Source organism: Engystomops pustulosus, chromosome 2 (assembly GCF_040894005.1).
Source record: "Engystomops pustulosus chromosome 2, aEngPut4.maternal, whole genome shotgun sequence".
Lineage (NCBI taxonomy): Eukaryota > Metazoa > Chordata > Amphibia > Anura > Leptodactylidae > Engystomops > Engystomops pustulosus.
The window spans coordinates 155,921,592-155,940,118 of NC_092412.1; the positions used below are offsets into that span (position 1 = coordinate 155,921,592).

At 40.7% G+C, this 18,527-nt stretch overlaps 1 protein-coding gene across 1 annotated transcript; it reads right to left on the minus strand.

Moving 5' to 3' along the window:
* Positions 1 to 10,612: 10,612 nt before the first annotated feature.
* Positions 10,613 to 18,324, minus strand: LOC140118762 (pancreatic secretory granule membrane major glycoprotein GP2-like). Its single transcript, XM_072137066.1, has 10 exons — positions 18,118 to 18,324; positions 17,199 to 17,262; positions 16,959 to 17,048; positions 15,158 to 15,366; positions 14,650 to 14,804; positions 13,898 to 14,134; positions 13,092 to 13,248; positions 12,285 to 12,357; positions 12,145 to 12,174; positions 10,613 to 10,899 (listed from the first exon to the last, which is right to left on the minus strand). Exons 2-10 carry the CDS (start codon positions 17,245 to 17,247, stop codon positions 10,835 to 10,837), a joined length of 1,065 nt encoding a protein of 354 aa, XP_071993167.1. The 5' UTR covers positions 17,248 to 17,262; positions 18,118 to 18,324; the 3' UTR covers positions 10,613 to 10,834.
* Between the last annotated feature and the right edge of the window lie 203 nt (positions 18,325 to 18,527).

Genomic DNA, 18,527 nt, shown 5'->3' on the forward strand with positions numbered 1-18,527 from the left:
GGCCAAGCAGCGGGATGGTGAGGCTGATGATGGCGGCATCGCCACTGACCATCTGTGTTGACTCCTCGAAGTTACTCAGCACCTGACAGATATCAGACATCCACGTCCACTCCTCATTGTAGACTTGAGGAAGCTGACTGACCTGACTACCAGTTTTGGTGGAAGTTGACATCTGGCAGTCTACAATCGCTCTGCGCTGCTGGTAAACTCTGGATAACATGGTTAATGTTGAATTCCACCTCGTGGGCACGTCGCACAACAGTCGGTGAGCGGGCAGTTGGAGGCGGCGCTGCGCTGCCCTGAGAGTGGCAGCATCTGTACTGGACTTCCTGAAATGCGCACAGATGCGGCACACCTTCGTGAGCAAATCAGACAGATTGGGGTATGTCTTGAGGAAACGCTGAACTATCAGATTTAACACATGGGCCAGGCATGGCACATGTGTCAGTCTGCCGAGTTGCAGAGCCGCCACCAGGTTACGGCCGTTGTCACACACAACCATGCCTGGCTTCAGGTTCAGCGGTGCCAGCCACAGATCAGTCTGCGCCGTGATGCCCTGTAATAGTTCTTGGGCGGTGTGCCTTTTATCGCCTAGGCTCAGCAGTTTGAGCACCGCCTGCTGTCGCTTAGTGACGGCACTGCTGCTGTGCCTAGAGCTAGCGACTGATGGCGCCATGCCCACGGATGGTAGTTCGGAGGAGGAGGTGGAGGAGGGGCGGGAGGAGGAGGAGGCATAGTAGGCCTGAAAGACCTGGACCGAGGTAGGCCCCGCAATCCTCGGCGTCGGCAGTATATGACCAGCCGCAGGGTCAGACTCGGTCCCAGCCTCCACCAAGTTAACCCAATGTGCTGTCAGCGATATATAGTGGCCCTGCCCGGCAGCACTCGTCCACGTGTCCGTGGTCAGGTGGACCTTGTCAGAAACGGCGTTGGTCAGGGCACGGATGATGTTGTCTGACACGTGCTGGTGCAGGGCTGGGACGGCACATCGGGAAAAGTAGTGGCGGCTGGGGACCGAATACCGAGGGGCGGCCGCCGCCATGAGGTTGCGAAAGGCCTCGGTCTCTACTAGCCTATAGGGCAGCATCTCCAGGCTAAGCAATCTGGAGATGTGGACATTAAGGGCTTGGGCGTGCGGGTGGGTTGCACTATATTTCAGTTTCCGCTCCAGCGTCTGGGGTATGGAGAGCTGAACGCTGGTGGATGCTGTGGAGGATCGTGGAGGCGACGATGGGGTTTTTGTGCCAGGGTCCTGGGCAGGGGGCTGAGTATCAGCTGACACAGGGGAAGGAGCAGTGGTGTGCACGGCCGGAGGTGAACGGGCTTGGTGCCACTGAGTGGGGTGTTTAGCATTCATATGCCTGCGCATACTGGTGGTAGTTAAGCTAGTAGTGGTGGAACCCCTGCTGATCCTGGTTTGGCAAAGGTTGCACACCACAGTCCGTCGGTCATCCGGTGTTTCCTTAAAGAACCTCCAGACTTCTGAAAATCTAGCCCTCGCCGCGGGAGCCCTCGCCACGGGAGCTTCACTACGTGACACATTTGGCGCTGATGCACCTGCTCTGGCCCTGCCTCTCCGTCTGGCCCCACCACTGCCTCTTCCAACCTGTTCTGGTCGAGGACTCTCCTCCGTCTCAGAAGCACTGTGTTCACCCGGCCTCTCAACCCAGCTTGGGTCTGTCACCTCATCATCCTCCGATCCCTCAGTCTGCTCCCCCCTCGGACTTCCTGCCCTGACAACAACTTCACCACTGTCTCATCCACTCCTCATCGTCGGACACCTCTTTACACACTTCTTCCACTACGTCAAGAAGGTCATCATCACCCACAGACTGCGACTGGTGGAAAACCTGGGCATCGGAAAATTGCTCAGCAGCAACCGGACAAGTGGTTTGTGACTGTGGGAAGGGTCCAGAAAACAGTTCCTCAGAGTATGCCGGTTCAAATGCCAAATTTTCCTGGGAGGGGGCAGACTGCGGGGGAGGAGGCTGAGGTGCAGGAGCTGGAGGAGTGGACATGGGTGGACTGCGTGGAAGACTGACTGGTGGACAAATTGCTCGAAGCATTGTCGGCAATCCACGACATCACCTGTTCGCACTGTTCTGGCCTCAACAGTGCTCTACCACGAGTCCCAGTAACTTCAGACATGAACCTAGGGAGTGTAGCTCTGCGGCGTTCCCCTGCTCCCTCATCAGCAGGTGGTGTCTCACCCCGCCCAGGACCACGGCCTCTGACCCCTGCAGTAGTTGGACGCCCACGTCCCCGCCCTCGTCCTCTACCCCTAGCCCTCGGGTTAAACATTTTGAAAATGAAAGTTATAACTTTAATTTTTTTTTAACTTTTTTTTGTGTTTTTTTGTGTTTTTTTTTTTTTTTTGTGTTTTTTAGTTTTGAAAACCAAACGATGCTATCCTATTGCTATGGCTATTTTCTAGCCAAGTATGAAAGCACACTGCTATGCCAGATGAGATGACGCTGAGTTATGAAAAAATAAACGTAAAATAAAAAGGAATTGGCAGACTGTGCCTAATTGAAATCCAACCCTTAATAAATTGTCCCACTTCGGTCTTTGCGATGGATATGTGCGTCACTAAGCGCTAAACACAACGGTCGCAAGTCTCACTACAAATTCCTCACAATATGGTAGTAGATGCACTACAGCAAGGACAGCCACCAGCAGATCAACCAGAAATAAAATATATAACGCTATTGTAGGCGTAAGTAAGCCGTTTGGATTCTCCTATGGCTATTTTCTAGCCAAGTATGAAAGCACACTGCTATGCCAGATGAGATGACGCTGAGTTATGAAAAAATAAACGTAAAATAAAAAGTAAATGGCAGACTGTGTCTAATTGAAATCAAACCCCTAATAAATTTTCCCACTTCGGTCTTTGCGATGGATATGTGCGTCACTAAGCGCTAAACACAACGGTCGCAAGTCTCACTACAAATTCCTCACAATATGGTAGTAGATGCACTACAGCAAGGACAGCCACCAGCAGATCAACCAGAAATAAAATATATAATGCTATTGTAGGCCTAAGTAAGCCGTTTGGATTCTCCTATGGCTATTTTCTAGCCAAGTATGAAAGCACACTGCTATGCCAGATGAGATGACGCTGAGTTATGAAAAAATAAACGTAAAATAAAAAGTAAATGGCAGACTGTGCCTAATTGAAATCAAACCCCTAATAAATTTTCCCACTTTGGTGTTTGAGGTGGAAATGTGTGTCACTAAGAGCTAAACACAACGGTAGCAAGTCCCCCTGCAAATTCCTCACAATATGGTACTAGCTGCAAATAAAAAAAAAAAAAGTATAACGTTATTGTAGCCCTAAGAAGGGCTGTTGGGTTCTTGTAGAATCACTCCTGCCTAACACTATTCTAATTGAACAGCCTAACGCTTTCCCTGACCAGCAGCAGCTCTCTCCCTAGCGGCATCCAGACACAGAATGATCCGAGCAGCGCAGGCAGGGGCTAGTCTATTCCAGGGTCACCTGATCTGGCCAGCCAACCACTGCTATCGACGTGTAAGGGTACCACGTCATGCTGGGTGGAGTGCAGAGTCTCCTGGCTTGTGATTGGCTCTGTTTCTGGCCGCCAAAAAGCAAAACGGCGGGAGATGCCATTTTCTCGAGCGGGCGAAGTATTCGTCCGAGCAACGAGCAGTTTCGAGTACGCTAATGCTCGAACGAGCATCAAGCTCGGACGAGTATGTTCGCTCATCTCTAATTGTTAACACTCATTCCTACCGCAAACCCACATCGCATTCCAGTGGGCGAGTTTGTCAGAGCCAAATGCAATTGCAGCAGTGAAATTGCTTATTTTAATGAAATGGACAATATATGTACTAGACTCAGAAATAGAGGGTATCCAAACTGGACTTTAAAACGAGCAAAAAAATATTGTTTCAACAAAAGACAGGAATTCTCTAATTTGTCCATCTATTAACATCAATAACATTATTAAGAATAAAAAAGGAGTTGGCAATAAACCTACTTTGGTTTTACAGTATAGCCCCCAATTCAATGATATTTCCCGTATTGTACAAAAACACATACCGCTACTGAAAACAGATTTGATACTGGAGGAAATTTTGAATGAGGGTTGCAGGATTGTACCACGCCAAGGTCTAACACTTGGTAATCTTTTTTCTCCTTCTGTTCCACGAAATACAAGTGGAAAATCCACTTTGCTTTCTCACACAGGTTTTTACAAGTGTGAAGCCACACGTTGCACTACCTGTGGATTTGTCCGTAAAAGTACATCTTTTTCAAATAGCGCTGGTACCAAAGAATTCTGCATGAAGAGTCACATAAACTGCAATTCGGTTAATGTCATTTATGTTTTACATTGTATTAAATGCTATTTGATGTATGTTGGCCAAACATCTCGTAAACTCAAAACAAGATTCTTAGAACACCTGAACGATATCAAAAATCTGGAAAATCGTAATTTATCAGGCGCATGAAAACACTTCCTATATGTGCATAATGGTCAAACAGAACATCTTTGCGTTTATGCTATAGAAAAAATCCATAAGCCGTTACGAGGTGGAAATATCAAAACTTTAATGCGAAACCGTGAGTCTTATTGGATTTTTAATCTGGAATCCCGTCAACCCCATGGTTTAAATCTTAAGACAGAACTCATGTACCATTATATTTCATAATTTTTTGTTTATGACTAGAGCTGTTTTATGTCTCATACTTCATATTTTGTATCTTGTTAATGTTTGATACATTCTCTTGATACATTCTTGTATACCTAGTTGCTTTCCTGCATTTAGTCCTCAGTGTGATTTTAATCTTCACCTTACATGTTTTCACAGATTCTCACATTCTGAAAGCCCTTTTGGGTCCTCGGGAAGATGTCTGTTTTTAGTCTCTGTTTCTTTGGCTCACTTATATGCTGGATCTTGAGAAACCGGCAACCACTACGTTATTACAACTACGAAATGTTAATTAAGATTTTTTTACCTTGTCTTCTCCGATCTCCCAATCGAAATTATTACCATTCTGTTGCTTTTATCTTGTAGTTTGTCTGAAGTGATATATATTTCTTTTTACACTAGAATATCTATTTCGGACAAACAACTCGTATCCCTTTGTATTGTTATGTCTTCAATTTGTACATTGGATGCACGTTTTAGACTCATAAATTATGTTTGTAAATACAAATGCTATTTTTCTATTCAGGAAGTCATGAATCATGTTTACATATATGGAATGCTTTACTTGTTTCCTCCCTTTCCTCTTCCCTCTGAGAAATTCTGGAAGTCCTTTCCACTTACGTCAAGGGGGGAGTGTCTATGTTTACACATGTTTAAAAGTTTGTCAGAGTTTGTTCATGTTAGCCATGATTAAGAAAGGCTAGTCCATTAGAAACGCGTTGCTAAAGATTACTTGCTATGGAATGTCATAACTTGCCTAAATAAAGAAATGGAGTTGTTCCTGACAAGGCTGGATACTGCAATCTTTTTCACTGTGAAAAAGATTAAAAAAAAAAAAAATTGCGAACTGATATTGAATCAGTAGTCAATCCTCCAGGAACATTGTATACGATTACAGTAGATCAAAGGGTAAGTATAGCAAGATTACAAGGATCTGTTGTCATGGATGCATCCCTTTGTGTCCCTTTATGTGCCACGGTCCCTGCTGCCACTGTCCCGCTCCCTGGCCTGGACTCACCTCTCCACACTCCTGCATTTCCTGCTGTACTACCTTCGCTGCCACCGCAGGCCTAGTTGCACCCGTGGAACGACCTGGTGGCACCCCACCATAGCAAGACTCTCTTAAGAGACTTTTCCACACACTTTGCCTTCTCAAGTGTGACATTTGACACATTGCACTCAATTTGTATATACTGGTATATACTAGTCAATTCCCTCAAGCACTGTCGTAAAAGTACAATGAAAAGAAAGCAATGTGAACAAATGTTCTACCCATAGATAAGTAGTAAATGCCACTAATCCCTAGTATATGAGAAGGTAGGTACAATGCGATTTCAAGGATCTACCACTACAAGTCAAGCCTGATCCTTAGTGTATACTAGTATAGTAGCACAAAAGAGTCCCTTGAACTGAGACAATTGTGTAAATTCTAAAAATGATAGAAAATGTCTATATGCAAGAGAAATGATCAAAGCTATTTGAGATACATATAGAACCTATATATATCAAGCTAAATGGTTGTATAAGAAAAAGGATTCATGAAAAGCTGCAAAAAGATTTCTGCCTAGAGTATAAATGATGTTATAAATATATACATAAAATGTAATGCACAAAAGCACTGAGAAATGTATTTTTGGATTTTTGTGTGTGCTAAGTGTCTTTTTTCAACCATATAAACCATGATGCTATGATACTATAATACAGAGGAATTTTTTTCAACATTTCTTTATTAGCTGGATTAACTGTGTGCCGGCAATCTGCTCGATACATGTTATACCCATTCCGAATCTTGAAGCTATCATTGGCTGTTTGACTTGGAAATAAGCATCCGATTTATTTAGCTTTCCTTGATACTTTTTGTATTCTTTTGATCAGGATATATACTTTACTTATCCTCTTTTACATGTACATAAGATGGATTGATTTCGGCTCAACTTGCTCCCGAGCAAATGCTTGCGTCTTTGTACTGTTTACAGGGTTGCATAGCTACTATGTATCACGTGACATATCCAGAGCTTTGCTGCGCCGCGTCACTTCTGGTGACTCACACGTGAAGCACTTGTACCGCTGGCATCCTTCCATGCTGGTCGTCTGCACCAGGGAGTAAGTGCTGTGGGAAGTATTTATGGGCTCTACACAAATACCCCCCTGGGCATCTTTACCCCTGAGGAAGTCTCCGAGAGGAGACGTAATGCGTGGGGAGTCCTCCACCTTCTCTTCACCCATCCTCTACCCCTATGACCTATCACACTGCTAACGATGGGGCATACCGCCATCAGACTGACCTGAACTAGTAATGTATTACGGATCCCTCATATTTATATATACCTTAGAGATTATCGGGCAGATTGTTTTTGTAGATTTGGTCTCTTATCCTTGATGGCTGATGTTGAGTTTCTCACTTATCTATATTTTTAGGAGGAGGGGTAGTTGTTTATATACTCTTTGAGAAGGTGTTATGTTGATTGGCCCTACCCGGCCAATTCAACTAGTTTATTGTAATATGCACCGTTGTACTATTTTTGAGTGATTTTACATGTCAATGCATTTATTTTAGATGGGTACATTTGCATGGAAGGTTCTATTTAACCCCTTCCCACCGTGGCCCTTTTTCGATTTTGCGTTTTCATTTTTCACTCCCCACATTCAAAAATCTGTAACTTTTTTATTTTTCCATGTACAGAGCTGTGTGATCGCTTATTTTCTGCATAACAAATTACACTTCAAAATGGTGGTATTTAATATTTCATACCGTGTACCGGGAAGCGGGAAAAAAATTCCAAATGCAGTGAAATTGGTAAAAAACGCATTTGTGCCGTATTCTTGTGGGCTTGGATTTTTTACGGATTTCACTGTGCACCCCAAATGACATGTCTACTTTGTTCTTTGGGTCGGTACGATTACGGGGATACCAAATTTGTATAGGTTTTATAATGTTTTCATACATTTAAAAAAATTAAAACCTCCTGTACAAAATTTTTTGGGGGAATTTTGCCATCTTCAGGGGCTAATAACTTTTTCATACTTTGGTGTATGGAGCTGTGAGTAGTGTCGTTTTTTGCGTATTTTGATGACGTTTACAATGTTATCATTTTTAGGATTGTACGACCTTTTGATCACTTTTTATAGAATTTAAAAATAAATTTTAAATGGCAAAAAAGTGCCATTTTCGACTTTGGGCACAATTTTCCGTTACGGGGTTAAACGCAGTGAAAACCCGTTATCATATTTTGATAGATTGGGCATTTTCGGACGCGGCAATACCTAATGTGTTTATGATTTTTACTGTTTATTTATATTTATATCAATTCTAGGGAAAGTTTTAGGTTTTTTTATTATAATTTTTTTATTTTACCTTTTTTTTAATTTTTATTTTTACTATTTTTCAGACTCCCTAGGGTACTTTAACCTTAGGGTGTCTGTACGATCCTATCATATACTGCCATACTACAGTATGGCAGTATATGGGGATTTTACTACTCATACATTACCATGTGCTGACAGCACATGGTAATGAATGGGTTAACCCGAAGTAGCTTCGGGTCTTCCCGATGACGGGGTGCCGTCTTTTTGAAGCCGCCGGCACCTTTGCCGGCGGCGATCAGCGGTAAACCACCCGCGATCGGTGCCGGCACCGATCGCGGGTGTTACTGGTAAGCCTTTGCTGCAATATGCAGCAAAGACTTACCGGCTATGGAGAGGGCTCGGCCCGCGAGCCCTCTCCATGTACCGGGACCCGACATGTGACGTACTATTACGTCACTGCCATTAGAAAGCATTGCCTCTATCTCTCATTGCCCCTCTACATGCCTGTAAACTTAAGCAATGAGGTCCTAAAGCTGTATGCAAATGACCTGTGAAATGTCCAATGAGTCATTATCATATTCATGCTGTCCAGCTTATTCATGAGTGGGAGGCACAGCCACACCCCCAGTGCTTGACTGACACCCTGTATAATGCTGTGAAGTATAATGGTGTAATGTCTCCTCCATGTGCATCCTGGTGCTGGCACCATCTGCAGCCTGTGTGTGTAGGCAGCCATGTTATAGCAGAACATGTCAGGTACTTGTGTAGCTGATGTCGGTGTCTCTCACATGTGTATAAGGAGGATGCAGCATGACAGCAGATAAAGCACAGACACCAGCAATGGTTTACTATACATTGCACACAGACATGAGCAGGGGGAGGAGAGGGGAGTGGGAACAGGGGTGACATGTGACCAACCTCATTTGCATAATACAGAAAATATGATTTTATAATGATTAATGTATAAATTGACTACATAAAGGCTGGGATGGACTCATTGTGAGCTGCTCCAAATGGTAGTGGTGACAGAATTATCTGTAAAGACTTGATGACAGGTGTCCTTTAAACTGCACCATATTTCATGAGCTTTACATCAACACAGTCAAGTCAAGGAGGGCAGAAGCGATAGGCGCACAACGAGACAGGATATAGATTTTCTCCAAAAGGATTTATTAAGGTAAAGGGAATAGGTCACAGATCTTGTTGTGCCTATCGCACAACGAGACCGGATATAGATTTTCTCCAAAAGGATTTATTAAGGTAAAGGGAATAGGTCACAGATCTGTGACCTATTCCCTTTACCTTAATAAATCCTTTTGGAGAAAATCTATATCCGGTCTCGTTGTGCGCCTATCTCTTCTGCCCTCCTCGACTTGACTCTCAGACTCCAACCGGCTAAGTCCCCTGTGTTTGGAGATCACATTGGAGCACCGGCTGCCACTGACCATTGATATTGCATACTAACACTGGAGTTGTGCCTTGTTGAGCACAATTCAACCAGGTGAGCAAACTACTTTACCATACAAAATATCCACAATCCAACAATACTACCCTATGAGCGTTTCTTGTTTCCACTATTATCCTCTTACATCAACACAGGCAACACTGAAACATGATTATAACATTCCACAAAGAAAGTTTATTTGGTCTGCACCACTAAAATGCTGCCTATAATGTACATTGCAGAGTACATTAAGTCAAATGTACAATTCAATTAAAATAATTTGTGTAGAAAAAAATTATCGCATATCCTCATGTAACAGTGGCACCACCAGCCGTTTGACGTGCTACTTTTTCTTTCATTTGTAACATGGATTTTGTTGCAGCTCCGTCTAAGGCCTCATTCACACAACCGTATTTTGGGGCTGTGAACTAGCCTCACAAATTATGGCTAGCTCAAGCCTATTGACTACTATTGTGAGGACTCACCACACCATAAACGTGCCTGTTGGACATGCCCTACAAATATCCTACAGTTACAAACAATGGATCATGGCTCATTGCTTGAGGCCCGCATACTTCATGTGGTCATGTGCATGAGGCCTAAGTTATATGAATAGGGCTGAGGTGCAATATCAAGCACAGCTGCCATACAATTGGGGGAATTCATTAAGACTAGCATTTTTAACACCATTGTTAAAATCACTCTCGCTGTTGGTCCCGCACCCATATTAACTAAGAGGCTGTGACCTTTTAATAAATTCCGGACAAAAACTTTGCTAGTTTTTTGCTATATTTATCAGCTGAGATTGTAGTAAATGTGGTTGGCCGGGCGTCTCCCTACGGGCTTCCCCTCAACATGCCCAAAGTTTGGGTTGCAGAAGCCCAAAAACTATCGGGGAGGGGGAGATTCATGTACCTTCTTCGCCAGAAAACTGGTGTGGAAGGTATAATGAAGGTATATGGCTGTGTGCTAGGTAGGAAGTGAAGATATTGCAATGCTCATCTGAACATTGGAGCTTTTTCACTGCAGATTCTGAAATAGGATGTGTAGTATTCTCCATCACCAACAATGATTCAGGATAGGCCAATATTCAACAAACTCAACAAATAGCTAAAGTTATGCATATAATGTATTTTATTAAAATTATTCAATTATAGAGGTGCAAAAAAATATGATACAATAAATAGATTAGAATAAGCAAACAAAAAGAGCTAGAAGGATAAAATGTATTATAGCTATATTTGAATGAAAGTTTGATGGTGCCATCCTTCAGTAGCAATAGCAGTATCAGAAATTATAATGGGTATATTATTATAAATGCATATAATATAAACATATGAATATACAAATCCTCTGCAGGGATGACATTCCATTAATGATCTCACAGACAATGATTTCATATATTGAAAGCCATTACACCAGTTTCTCCAAAATAAGAGCCAGAAGAACTGAGCTCAATGTCCAGGTCAAAGAGAAGGCTGCAATAGAGGATAACAATTTTAGAATTCAGCATCAAAATGGTTTCATCGATAGTGTACTTATTGAATTCCTGCATCTCAAAGCTGACACTCAAATGCTACTATAAATTGAATGATATCATATTGATTATTTCATTCAATCAAGATTTTCCCTGATTGCAGAAACTATCTCAATTATGTAGTTGCAAAAGTAACCCACTACAACTGCATAAAAAATGTATATATAGTTTAAATAATGAAGCAAGAACATGTGATGTATGAGCCAAAGTGGTTTAATGAAAAGTTAGGGTTTCCTTACGGAAGGCTTTACATCTTAATGGAGTTTTATCTTCCTAAGTCATTTCCCCTATAGGGGCCTTCACTGGGGGATTCCCATCTGTTTCCCTGCACTGCATAAGATTTAAGGAATTGGTTATCCTGTAAGTCAGATTTGAAGGTATTCTAGATGTCAATGGAACGCTAAATGGCTTCAAGACAACCTATCCCATAAGTGATTCTTAATAGGGCTGCTCAATGGAGACCTGTGGTGTCCCATGCTGCATATTGCCAAGAGTCCCCATAGACGGCCCCCACAATCAGACATTTATATCTTGTTAATACATAATAAATGTCTTTAATGAGAAAATTCATTTCAGTTCGGTTTTCTATATATCATTTTAAATGCAATTCTAGAGACAAATAATGGGGCAGATTTACTTACCCGGCCCATTCGCGATCCAGCACAGGATTCGGGTCCGGCCGGGATCTATGAAGGCAGTTCCTCCGCCGTCCACCAGGTGGCGCTGCTGCGCTGAAAATCATCTCAACGCGCCGGAATGCACCACCTCGGACCAGGTGAAGGTAAGCGCTTCCCAAGCGACATTTTTTCGGTTTTTAAATGCAGCGGTTTTTCCGAATACGTCAGGTTTTCGTTCGGCCGCGCCCCCCCGATTTCCGTCACGCGCAAGCCGGCGCCGATGCGCCACAATCCGATCGCGTGCGCCACAATCCCGGGGCAATTCAGGTACAATCGGCGCAAATCGGAAATATTCGGGTAAACCGCGAATCGGGCCCTTAGTAAATGACCCCCAATGTGTTGTATTATTTTTAATGTGCAACATAAGAAAACCAGGCTGTCTTTGTCTGAAGGTGCAGTAGAGACCCATAACTGAGATATCATAAGCCAACCTAATAATGAAGCTGTTTAAAGGGATATTATACATAAACACTTATCCATTGACATGTTAACAATAATTGTATACTTACTGTTCGCTGAGCTGTTCTCATAAAGCTCATCTGTAAAACAGAAAGAAATACACTTTAGTATAAAATAACAATAACGAGAATATATCTATATTGTTGAATACATTACAAAGACACTAAGATATGATTTACCAAGAACTTACCTGCAGTTAAAAGTACACTGACAAAACCAGTATTGCCCTGACTAGATGCTGATTTACTTTGTGTGCTACAATCCTGTAGAACAAAAATGACACTTACAATGCAGGTAACAAAACAAGGAATTATACAAAAAAGTGAACTTAAAAGAGAATAACATGAAATAAACAACATTTTGCAATCTTATATGGATACAAAAGAAAATATAGGAAAATAAAAAGTCTCATAAATTGGAGAATTTTAATTCATAGCTTCTTTAAAAATTAAACATGCAGCTAAGGGCTCTCTTAGTTTGGCATAGGTACCTTACAACTTCCACACATGTTAGCCGCCTTGCCACTGTAATGAATTATGATCATTTGCTTGCTACATATCCTGGACATAGGGGCACATTTATGACTCACTGTTGTAAAGTGCGCCAGCTTATGATGTTCTCCTGGCACCCACCAAATTTATGAAGAGGTGTTGGGCACCTACAATGTACTGTGCCAGCGGGGCAGTTCTATGCCAGGTCTAGTCTGATTCAGAATTGTGCTGTAGCCTGCACCTGAATAGACACTGGGCAGTAACACCACATCACTGCATTTCATGCGTACAAGCGCTGATAAATCATAGCATTTATCATTATACCATTTTGCACTGGCCTTGAACTCAAAAACAAGTGGCTGTGAAGTGCTAAGGGATCACAAAATTAAAATAAATTTATTGTACTCCAAAACAAATAAAAATAGTCGGTTCTTCTTTAAATGTTCTGTGTTGTTGTACATATTTACAAGGAGCTAAATAGAGCTGTAACATCTGTTAGGACTTACTATTTGGCAATTCTGTGTGCAGATCTGAAGTTCAGCAGTAATGTTAAGAGTGGTATAACCAGTTATCTGGAAAACTTTCATAAGGAAACGTGATTCAGAGCTGTTCCCATTGTTGGCCACACTCAAAAGATTTGCTGTCAGTCCAGTGGTTGGACACCTAGACAAAGAAGTTATAATAGATATATTTGCTTGGAAATCATTTTATGGGAACACATGGGTTATTCCTTAAATATATCATTGCATATACAAAATATAAAATGCTCAATATAAAAATTTGAATATGAATTTTGAATTTCCAAAATAATTACATTGTAAAGATTATTTCAAGCAATATATGGGGGTTGTCTGGGCACAACAAAACATGGCAAATTTCTTCCAAAAACAGCACTACACTATGACCTGACCATGGTTTGTGTCGGTATTGCAGATTGTATGGAAATAAATGAAGCTTGGTTGCAATACCATGCGCTACCAATGGTAAGTTGTGGCGATGTTTTTGGAACACAGAAGCCATGTTTTTCCACCTCCGGACAACAGTGGCTGCACAGAGCTTTTCCAAGCCTTTGGCATTTACTCTTTAGTACATTGGCATAGCCTGCTGCACTACAATTTTCTTTAGATAGATATTGTTTGTCCATTACTAAATTGTTTTGGTCCCCAACATTAAGAGAATTGTTTACCTTTTACCTTTGACAGTTACAGATCACAAAGGATCTGGATTTTCTATTTGGGTTATGTATCATAAGCCTTAGATCTTTTTCTTAAGATGAGATCAATTCACTACCTATGCCCACAGTAGCACTTACCCATCTTTAAGCAGATCAAATGTTGGACCATTTTCTGCAGGTGAAGCATAGATTCTAAGCACTTTAATTTTAAAAGTGTCAACATTTATGTCAGGGATATACACAGAAAGGTACACGGTACTGTCCACATACAAAGGGTCATCTACAGAGAGCAAGGTGCTGAATATGTTATCTTTATAAACAACCATGGTCACTGGGAGGGTAGTCTGTGTATCAGGGATATTTATCACTGTAGTCCTGAAAGACAGAAACACAAACACATTATTATTTGTCTGCTTTGAATAATGAAAGAAGAAAGATATGTAGTGCGTTCCATTGCAATATCTATATCTGAGGACTAACATGTACTAGATTATCCTAGAAAATCCCTAGATATTGATTGTTTCTTTTCTATTACATGTATGTCTAAAGGGGATCTCCAGTATGGAGCTCAGCTCCACCTCTTTGCTACATTCAGGTTTTTATGCATTTTTGAGTGTGTTTTGTATGATGATCCAATTTTGGCTATGGCTTCAAATAATGCATTAGAAATCCCTATGTTATGTCCTTACCCATACTTGGTATTAAAGCTGAATATACTGTAAATGCATAGAACTGTAGAGGCAAAGAACTGAATTTTTAGCAACATTTTAATGTTAGCCAGGTAAAATGTATTTTGGCTCAGATTTTCTCTATGTAACTTTATATACCTATTAAAAACTATACTGTCAGTAGCTATATAGGAGTACTATTGTAGGAAAAGCAATATTTACCCGATGACTGGCTTCAGCGTGACATTGAGTGTAATCGTTGAATTGAGAGGATAAACACATGAAATGCTTAAATTTACATCATTTCGAGTTTGGATGGGGCTTGTCTTTGCATGTATATAAAGGTGATTGGAGTATATGACATGACTGCTATTTACCTAAAAACAAGAATGGAAAACTTGAGTTAGTAATAAAGATTCTGTCCATTAGTTGTACATACAAATTTTCTTAGGTTACTTAAAGGGGTTTTCCCATGAACAAAAGCTAGGCCCTATCCACAGAGACCCCCACAGATGACAAAAATGAGGGGTCCCCACGTATTTCTGTTAGACCCCTTGTCGCTCCGTCAGACTAATGGAGTAGACGGCCGCGCATGACCACTCTACTCCATTAAGCTCTATGGAGCTGACAGAAATTGCTGAGTGCCATGCTGATTTTCGTGCTTTCACTTTTCTGTTATCTATTGTATTTTTATTTTAAATTTTGCTAATTCCGTATGGTATTAACTTACATATAGAGTGTTACCACAGTCGCCAGGAGCCAAAGATCTGTGGAGAGTCATGAGCGCAGTGTCATTTACAATTTCTCTTGCAGCTACACAGGTGTTATTTGTCAGCGTTATATTTGTACTATTGTATCCATTTTTCTCCAGCCAACATTTGGAGATGAACACATTCATGGTTCCACCACTACAATCAATTTTCGGTTCTGGAGTTTTGCCTAATAAGAGAAGCATAGATAGCAGTGTAAATCTGCAATATTGTGTATTTTTGGACTATGCAATTGATATAAACTCAGTCTTTAGCAATACCAAAGATCCATTTTCATTATTTGCATTATAGTCATTGAGAAAATAAACCCTAATGGCAACTTAAATGTTCTAAATGTACAAAAACTGATTGTGGAGATTAATTTAGTTTATATGTTATATATATCAGTCCTATTCAACTCATTTGGATCTGAGTCAGGTTAGGTTCACATACACATATGCACAAAAGGCTCAGTTCAAGGACCTGAAGGCAGAAAGAAGGAACCCAGTTATGCATATAGTGTAAAGCTACGTATGTGGTGTACAGGGGCGTAATAATTGCAGTTACAGGGTGTGTGACCGCAAACGGGACCATAGGAAGTGCAGGAGGACAGCACTACTGTGGTCTAAGTCTGTGCACTTCGCCACTGCAGCTACTAGGGAGTTTCGGACCCCTGTATGCTTGTGCAATGGCAGAACAGGGAGTAATAGACCTTGCTGTTTGAAAGCGCTATTAGTGCCGGCAACGCAATGACTTCACCAGATCTCCGGCGCTGGAGGCCTTACTGCAGGTGGAGAAGAGAAGTAAACATGGCTTCGGCCCACCAAGAGAGATCATCAGGTAAGAGGTAAGTACTATTTGTTTGTTTTTTAAAATATATCATGCACTAACAATATGAATGGGGACAAAATAGAGTGGATGGAGGCAAAGCAGCTGGGGCATTATATATAGGAAAAAGAGTGTGCATTATGAATTGGGGCAATATAGAGGGGGTATTATGCATGCAGCAATGTATTGGGGGCTTTATGAATGGTGCAATATATTGGGAGCTTTCTGAATGGAGCTTTATGAATGGGACAATATAGAGGAGCATTATGAATGGGGCAATATTAAGGGAAATTGTGAATGGCGCAATGTAGAAAGGGCATAATCAATGGAGCAATATATTGGGGGCTTTATGAATGGTGCAATATACTGGGGGTATTATGAATGGGGCAATATAGAGTGGGCATTATGATTAATGGTGAAAGAGAGAGGCCATCATGAATGGGGAAAAGAGAGGGGACATTATTTGAGAATGGGGCAAAAGAGAGGTCATTATGGATGGATGCAATTTAAAGGAGGCCTTAATTAATAATTTGAACAAAAGAGAGGAAGCATTATGAAGGGGGCATTAAGAATGTGGCAAAACAGGGCATTATAAATGGGGACAAAAAGAGAGGGCATTTATGAAGACAGAAGAGAATTTAAAAAAAAGGTGACAATAGGGCATTTACAAGGTAGAAGAGCAAAAATAAAAATAGTTAATGCCATAATTACATATTAAATAGTAAAACACTATTGTAATGATTGTAAGCTAAATAAAACCACAAAATAGACATAGGGATGCTTAGATACTCAAATTACTGTATAGATCAGTTTAAACTTAGAAAATTGTACACAGTTTGGGTAAACAGTTTGCCCAAGAAAGTGGTTTGTTTGCAGTATCCATATCACATGTGAGAGAGTTTTCAGCATGAGCCCCTCTAAAAATGTAAAAAAGTAAAAATGTTTTCATATTACCGATATTACTGTAGAGAGTGGAATTACAGGAACAATTGGTAGAAGCATCGCAATACTCATCAGATGCACAAACCTCACAGGCTGCATGAGCTAATAAGAAACAGAGAGTAGAATCAGTGTTAAATTATAATGGTAGATTTCCTTTCATTTCAATTTAACTCATTGGCCTTGGTTTTAGCTGAATCAGTTTTCTGTGTATGAAAAATGTGTTTTCTAAAGGAACGTGTCATCTCCACATACCTGAAAGGATTATACTCAAAATAACAGTTACTGCTAAAAAGGTCTTCATGATTAGGTCCAAAACCTAGAGAGAAACATAATATTTTGCTCAAATAAGAAGTTATTCATTGCAGTAATTTATGTAAAAGTAGATATAATACAGGCTTCACATTGTACAAAAGAGTATCAACATTGAACATCTCCTGAATTGTGCATTACCTTTCTTATGTTAAATTCTTTATTTTATTGCTGTGTTATGTTTTATGTGTTTTATAAAATACCTGTTTTGCTAGAGACTAGATAGGATTGCATAACTAAAAGTATCCAAAAGAAGGAATTCTACATGTTCTGTATTAATATGGTACTTGTATCACTGTACCATTCCTCTGCCAGGAAAGGATAGAGCATGCTCTGTCTTTTGCCATACCTAAGTTGTGGCTTCAGGGCTTCCTATGTAGAGGAGCGCTCACCATCTCGCCTTCTGTAGCCCGGGTCGTGCCCCATGTGAACATACATGTGTGTGAAGGAGCCTGTTAGCTACTCAATGCACACTTTTAATTATTTGCTACACTGACCTCCACAAAATACTACTTTCTGTTATTCAAATTTAAAAAGAAAATATTTTTTTGGTATAATCATTTGCAACAAATTGACTTTTTTTTCTTTATAAAAATTTGTGGTATAGCTGCAATTGTTGCTCTCTTATATGAAAACTAGTTGTGATCCTAGCATGTAAGTAGTAGCAACTACAAAAGTCAAGCTAGTCCTAAGTGTGACGCTGTGTGTCTAACGACTATATAAAACAAATGTATGTGGATCCAAACTACTTTTATACCCAGAACACTGAAAATAACTCAGTCACATAAAGATAAAGTAACTAAAGTTTACAAACACATAATTATTTGCTTAAAAGTAAATAAAGATGAAAGTTCATACTAACCGATCCTTGAATTCTGATTTGGATAATTGTTGACCCGCACTGAAAGGTCCTGAGTTCAAGGTAACTCTACAAAGCATCAGTTATTCAGGGGTTATATACTACAGCAAGAAAAGGAATGTAGTGTGGTGTGTCCAAAAACAGGACATGGGTGTAGACAGGTGACTTGAGTATAGCTAACAAAAAGTGTGCCCATCCCAAAATAGCCTCAAGCTGCCATAATTTAAAATATAATGGTATTTTCTGACATATTTGTAGCATGTATTAAAGCATCACTTCTGGAATATTATAGAACAGAAGTTTCTATGGTAACCGCTAAAAATAATGACTGTTCTGTTTTCAATTTGCTTTGCCATAATTGAAAGTGACGCTTACAGTACATTGTCTAATCCTATGAAATCTATCTGAATGGC

Bases quoted from the DNA above. Each gene is read 5' to 3' on its own strand.
- LOC140118762 (XM_072137066.1), bottom strand. From the start codon at position 17,247: ATGAAGACCTTTTTAGCAGTAACTGTTATTTTGAGTATAATCCTTTCA. The intron at 14,135-14,649 runs GTAAATATTGCT...TCTGTCTTTCAG, and splicing joins ACGCTGAAGCCAGTCATCGG to GACTACAGTGATAAATATCC. The intron at 12,175-12,284 runs GTAAGTTCTTGG...TCTGTTTTACAG, and splicing joins CAGTGTACTTTTAACTGCAG to ATGAGCTTTATGAGAACAGC.